This window comes from Meles meles, chromosome 21, assembly GCF_922984935.1.
Source record: "Meles meles chromosome 21, mMelMel3.1 paternal haplotype, whole genome shotgun sequence".
Classification (NCBI taxonomy): domain Eukaryota; kingdom Metazoa; phylum Chordata; class Mammalia; order Carnivora; family Mustelidae; genus Meles; species Meles meles.
In genome coordinates, this window is record NC_060086.1 from 16438753 (window position 1) to 16445446 (window position 6694).

Here is a 6694-nt window from a genome sequence, read left to right on the forward strand (position 1 = left end):
GTCCTCCATCGGGTTCCCTGCTCAGCAGGAGGCCTGCTTTCCCCCTCTGCCTGCCTCTCTGCCTACTTGTGATCAATCTCTCTCTGTCAAATAAATAAAATCTTTTTTTAAAAATTTTTTATCTATTTGACAGAGAGAAATCACAACTAGGCAGAGAGGCAGGCAGAGAGAGAGGGGGAAGCAGGCTCCCCGCAGAGCAGAGAGCCCGATGCGGGGGCTCCATCCCAGGACCCTGAGATCATGACCTGAGCCGAAGGCAGAGGCTTTAACCCACTGAGCCACCCAGGCGCCCCTCAAATAAATAAAATCTTAAAAAAAAAAATAAGTGGTTGACGGCGGAGGCTTGCGCCCGCCACTGTAAGGCTGAAAACCATCTGATCCCCAGAGCGGTGTGCGTGAACCCGGCGACCGTTTGGCGTGAGACCTGGCGGTTGACGCGGCCTCGGGACCGGGGCGCGGACCATATGTTCTGCGAAAAGGCCATGGAGCTGGTCCGCGAGCTGCATCGCGCGCCGGAAGGGCAGCTGCCCGCCTTCAGTGAGGATGGACTCAGGCAAGTTCTGGAGGAGATGAAAGCTTTATATGAACAAAACCAGTCTGATGTGAATGAAGTAGAGTCGGGTGGACGAAGTGACTTGATACCAACCATCAAGTTTCGACACTGTTCTTTGTTAAGAAATCGACGCTGTGCTGTAGCATACCTGTATGACCGATTGTTTCAGATCAGAGCACTCAGGTGGGAGTATGGCAGCGTCCTGCCCAATGCCTTACGATTTCACATGTCTGCTGAAGAAATGGAGTGGTTCAATTGTTATAAAAAATCCCTTGCTACCTATATGAGGTCACTGGGAGGAGATGAAGGTTTGGACATCACACAGGATATGAAACCTCCAAAAAGCCTATATATCGAGGTGCGGTGTCTAAAAGACTATGGAGAATTTGACGTTGATGATGGTACTTCAGTCCTGTTAAAAAAAAATAGCCAGCACTTTTTACCCCGGTGGAAGTGTGAACAGCTGGTTAGACAGGGCATTCTGGAGCACGTGCTGTCCTGACCTGGTGCTGAGGCGCTGCCAGGCTTCTTTGTGGCGTGAGGGGCAGCCACACAATGGAATGTGCTACACGTCCCTCTCCAGCCTCACCTCTTCGGTTTTAAAGGTTCTTTACAGAAGTTCTTTAAGATAACCAGGAGTATCTGGCGAAGGAGTGGTTTGCTTTTCTTTTGTACAGGATTCATCCTCCTTTTTGTAATAAACTAAGCTATATCTATAATTACAAGATTCTTGCAGTTACTACAATGTGGTTTTTTGACAAATTTTTTTTAATGAAAGTAAACATTTGATTTTCTTTTTCCTCCCTGGTCATGACTTTAGTTTTCCAGTGTACATTTCCAGCCCACGGTATAGCATACTGTCTTACAGTACAAATTCAAGGAAAGTAATACCTTTCCTAAGTGAGAAAACTTTGCAAATTAATATAGTACTCTTTAATATAATAAAATCCTTTTTTGTTGTTAAAAAAAAAGTGGTTGAAATAAAAAGGTCAATAGAAAGAAAAGGAGGAAGAAGAGAAGAAAATAGGTGAGAAACGATTGGAGTGAGGGTGATGAGGGAGCGAGACGCCAGCTAAGGAAGGACAAAGCAGAAGCTGGCACCCTACACGCACTCCCCCCATCTCGCCTTGTGACATGTGTGACCCTCCTCAGGCACTCCTGGCTGCCCTACAGGAAGAATAAATGGTTAACTAGTAGAGATCACAGTCTTGCAGGACAGGAGTCTCCCTGGGTTTACAAATATCCTAGCGATTTACAACAGCCTAACTTCTGGAAGACTCCCAACTGTCTTCATGTTGGTATCTCTTTAGAATAAAAATTTAAAAAACCCACAAGTTGGCTTGACAATAACCAGGCCTCCATTATCCTGAGTCTTCTCAGTCTTCTCAGCCCTTCTGAACACCCCCTTTGTCCTCACCTCCCCAACTCCTGAGAATATAAGCAGCCACTCCTGGGGACCGAGGGCCAGTAGCTCTTTCTGCCCACGGGTCCTGTCCCTGTGCTTTGATAAACCACTATTCTGCACCAACACGTCTCAAGAATTCTTTCTTGGTCTCCACTCTGGCCCTCACTTACATTCTAAAACTTCATCAAGGGGGACCGGTTCAACACATGCACACAGACGTTCTAGAACCAGAGAATGGAGGGAACTAGGAGAAAGGGCCCCTCCTGCATGGAGCAGAGTGAACGAAGAAAAGATCCAATCTAGAAGCATTCTTGTGAAATTTCAGAATATTAGGGGAAAAGGATTAACAGCATCCAGAAGTAAAACTCATGACTCCTAAAAAGGAAGGATCATCAAACTGTCAACAGTAAGACCCTAACGGAGTCTTGCCCCCACAATTTGGGGGGCAAATTTGGGATCTAGAGGTCTATGTTTGGCTATGAGGGCAAATTAAAGGCCTTTTTGGTACTCAAACACCCCTTTCTGAGGACATGCTTGTAACGTACTTCACAGAACAAAGGACATCAAGAACAGGGAAAGCGCGGGACCGGTGGAGCAGTCTGGAGGCCTGCGGGCTGATGTCCAAAGTGATGGCTGGGGAGCAGGCCTGAACCGCAGAGGCCAGAGGGTTCTGAGACATACAACTCCAGGGGAAAAGGAGGACATTTGGGGCAAGATTTAGCATGAGGCTGGTCAATGTGAGGATATGGTAAAGGCACACTCTTTTGTCAATGACAAAAAATAAAGGCAATCAGAAACTCAATAAATAAAAGGAAATAGCTGTAAACCTAAGTTGTGGTCCAAATACAAAGCAGGCCAAACTGCGGCATTAGCTTGGGCAGCTCATGGAATATAATCATTTTAAGGCCGTTGAGCATAGACAGGGGCAAATGCTAGTGAAACAGGTTGTTCAATAAATTAAACACATGCAGCCATCAACAGAAAAACCCCGGATGGATTTTTAGCCTTGAGACTCCATCTATGAACAAAGCATGAAGAAAACATTTTCAATCTGTTCTAATGACAGCCAGCAACCTTGACAATATGCAAGCCAAAATCTAGGTGACATGAGCTGGGAGGTGGGTGGAAGCAGGGCAAACGGTCAAGGATGGGTCCTTGTCTTCTGTGGTATGAGAGGGCAGATAGTGTCCCATGCTGCTGGACAAGACACAGCGGTTTAAATTCTAAGTGTTACACAATGCTACACAGGTAACTGAGAAAAACCCATAGGATAATAAAATTGTACTAAATGGAGATGGGAGGGGCGACTGGGTGGCTCAGTGGGTTAAAGCCTCTGCCTTCAGCTCAGGTCATGATCTCAGGGCCCTGGGATTGAGCCCCACATCGGGCTCTCTGCTCAGCAGGGAGCCTGCTTCCCCCACTCTCTCTCTCTCTCTCTGCCTACTTGTGATCTCTGTCAAATAAATAAATAAATAAATCTTAAAAAACAAAAAAAGGAGATGGGAGATGTGAAGGGGTAGATGAGAATACCTCCTCTAACCTCACCTGATGGGGCCCCACCCATCTGAGGCTTGCTGTCTGTCCAAGCTCGCCTCCTGCCATCTTCCTCCCGCTCATCTGGCCTTCTTGCTTGTTCCCGCTCAGGACATTTGTACCAGACAAGCTAGCAGAGGCACGCTGAGCACCAGGGAGTTCATGAAGGGGCACCTGTCCGAGCTTCTCATCAGCTTGCCCTCCTGGGACGCAAGCGAGAATATCCCTTGCTCACCTGGTTTAGGAGAGGAAGGAATTCACCCTAGCCCACCTGTATTTGGCAAAAAAAAAAAAAAAAAAAAGGTCACAGAGTTCCCAAATGCTGTTTGCCCAGTTTCTCCTAAGGTTAATATCTTGTGTATCTATGGTACAAATATCAAAGCCAGGTAATTAATTCTGGTGCAATACTGTCTTGGTCTGTTTGGGCCACTGTAAGAAAATAACACAGGCTGGGTGCTTAAAAAACAATTTATTTCTTGCCGTTCTGGAGGCTGGAAGTCCAAAACCAAGGTATAAGCAGATTGGTGCCTGGTGAAAGTCCACTTCCGGGTTCACAGACAGCTGTCTTCTCTCAGCTCCTTTCCAAGGGTACTGAAGCCATTCGTGAGGGTTCCATCCTCATGATCTAAGCCTCCCCTCCAAACACCATCACACTGGGGATTAGGTTTCAATATATGAAGTTCCGGGAACACACAAACATTCAGTCCACGGCAAATACCGTCAGCTACATTACAGACTTCACTCAGATTTCATGTTTTTCCACAGTAGTACTGTGTAGTATTGTGTCCAAGCCAATCTGCAACCCCACATTGCATTCAGTTGTCATTCTCCTTAGACACCTCCAATCTGGGACAGTTCCTCAGAATTTCCTTCTCTCGGGAGCTTGGCCCTTTTGAAGAGCACTCAGTTACGTTGTACCATGTCCTTGCTTGGATTTCTCTGAAGTTTTCCCTCATCTGATTGAGGGGATGCATTTTTGGCAAGAAAACCACAGGAGTGCTGCTGCATCTTTCTCGATGCATTATGATGTCGGGGGCCGATGCTGTCGTTGTACACCTTAACTATCTGGTTGAGGTGTGTTGATCAAGTTTTTCCACTATGAAGTTACTATTTGTCCCTGTTAATAAGTATCTTGGGAGAGAGATTTGAAGCAGTAATCGGTCTCAAAACTTTTGCCCACTAGTCTTGGCATCTATGAGATCTGGCTTGCAACAATTACTATGCTGTCATTCGCCTCAAGTTGTTTTTCCAGTTCTCTCATCCCTACTATGTCTATTAATTGTGGTCTTTTCACAGGAAAGAGCTGTTCCTTCTCCCTCACTTACTTGTTTACTCTTTATCGCTATGGATTCGAGGGTATTTCTGTTACCCTGAAGTCATAACTCAGTAGTAGTATTTGCTCTGCAGCTCACACTGTTCCTGCTTTGGCCATTCAGGTTGGCTCCTGAGTCCTTGCCCATCCCACCCTCATTCTGCGAGCCCCTCCTTACTTTCTAGTGACACAGGATGCGCCAGGTTCATCTTGTATTTTCCTGTCCCGGCCCTGGAACTGGCCACTTCTTTAAGTGGCCCATTTCTAAGTGCTGGTTGATTTGGAGTAGCAGGAGGGTGTGGTGAAAAAGGAAGGAAGGGCACTCCCAGCCTCCTCCTCCCACCCCTGGTCTCAGAGAAGTATACTTCCCACCAGGAAGGATGCGGCTAGAAGCAGGTGGGTGGCTCTTTGTGGACCACACCCCAAAGCCCTGCAGCACCCTGGGTGCTCCCTAGGGGTGGTATGGGGTGCCAGGCTGCATTGGGAGGAGCAAGGCAGGAGACTTGGAGCACCCCGGAGGGAGCGCGGTCTCACTGTCCACGGCAGGGGCAGGACGGGAACTCGGAGCACCCTGGGGGACTCACTGCCCACCGCAGGGGCTGCACCGGGACGAGCAAGACGGGGACTCGGAGCACCCCGGGGGAGCGCGAGCTAACTGCCTACTTTAGGGACTGCACGGGGACGAGCAGGAAGGGGGATCGGAGCACCCTGGGGGAGCGCGGGCTAACTACCTACCTTAGGGGCTGCACGGGGATGAGCAGGACGGGGACTCGGAGCACTCCGGGGACTCCGACCCACCACAGGCGCTGCACCGGGACGGGCAGGACTGGGACTCGGAGCACCCCGGGGGAGTGCGGAATCACTCACTGTGCGGTAGACGAGCGCTTCTCCCCACCTCGGAGCTCCTCCCCCACTAGGAGGGCGGGGGGAGTGAGCGCGGCGAGGACGGCTCGAACCCTAGTGGCCCCACAACTTGCCGTCAGTCAGTCCGACGCTCTCGAGACGGACACGCCGACCTCGCCCAGGTCATTCCGACCCGGGCAGGGGTCCGACTCTCGAGCGCAGTGCTTCTCCCGCCGGGAAGAGACTGGGGCTGGACCACGCGGCGGCGGTAGGGTCGGCGCGGCCTCGGGCTGGGCATGCGCAGAAGCTCCAGCTCATTGCCTTCCGGTGGCGGCAGCGTAGGCGACGGAAAGGGTCCGGACCACGTGGCCGCGCCCTCGCCGCGGGGGCGACTGGGAAGTGGCGGCGCGGCCCGCGCGGGAGCGCTTAGTCGAGGTCCTGGGTGGCTGCGGGGTGCGGGAGCGGGCGGCGTCCGGCGGCGACAGGTGCCGGCGGGGGCTGGCCAGGGCGGCCGGCTTGTGGTCATCTGTTCGCCGCCGCTGCAGGGGCACCTGTCGGGTTTCTGGGAGGCGTCCGGGCGCCCGCCGGGGGCGTGGGCGGGCAGCGGGGTTGCTGAGGGTGTGGACACTTGGGGTGCTGGGGGGCCTGGGGCAGCGGGCGCTGGGAGCGCGGGGTTGGGGTGCCCAGAGCTGCACACAGCCCCGGGCACTTGGGCGTGGCCTGGCTGCTAAGTGTTGAACGGGGTGTGGGCGCCTGCACCGAGGCCGGCAGGGCGCGGGGCTCCAGGGCTGGGGTTTGAGGCACCCACTTCGCGCAGTTGTGGGAAGGCGGGATGTTACCCCGGAGCCTTACACTCCCGGGCGTTAGCAATGCCTAGCGGTGGTTTTGGCACGACCTGTCATCGAGGGCTTCATGTCGTTTCTGAACCATCAGCTTTACTTCGTGGATTAGGGGAACAAGGACAGACTCACGCACTTTGACGAGAGGTGTTAGTTGCTGAAGAGGCCATTCCTCTGAGAGCAAGGCCCCTTCTCGAGGATAAACAGAC

General features: G+C 51.6%; 1 protein-coding gene across 1 annotated transcript; it reads left to right on the forward strand.

Moving 5' to 3' along the window:
- The first annotated feature begins 395 nt into the window (after window positions 1-395).
- On the forward strand, window positions 396-1336 carry LOC123934079 (DNA replication complex GINS protein PSF1-like). The gene has a single exon (XM_045993998.1). It carries the CDS (start codon window positions 465-467, stop codon window positions 1053-1055), a length of 591 nt encoding a protein of 196 aa, XP_045849954.1. The 5' UTR covers window positions 396-464; the 3' UTR covers window positions 1056-1336.
- Window positions 1337-6694: the final 5358 nt, after the last annotated feature.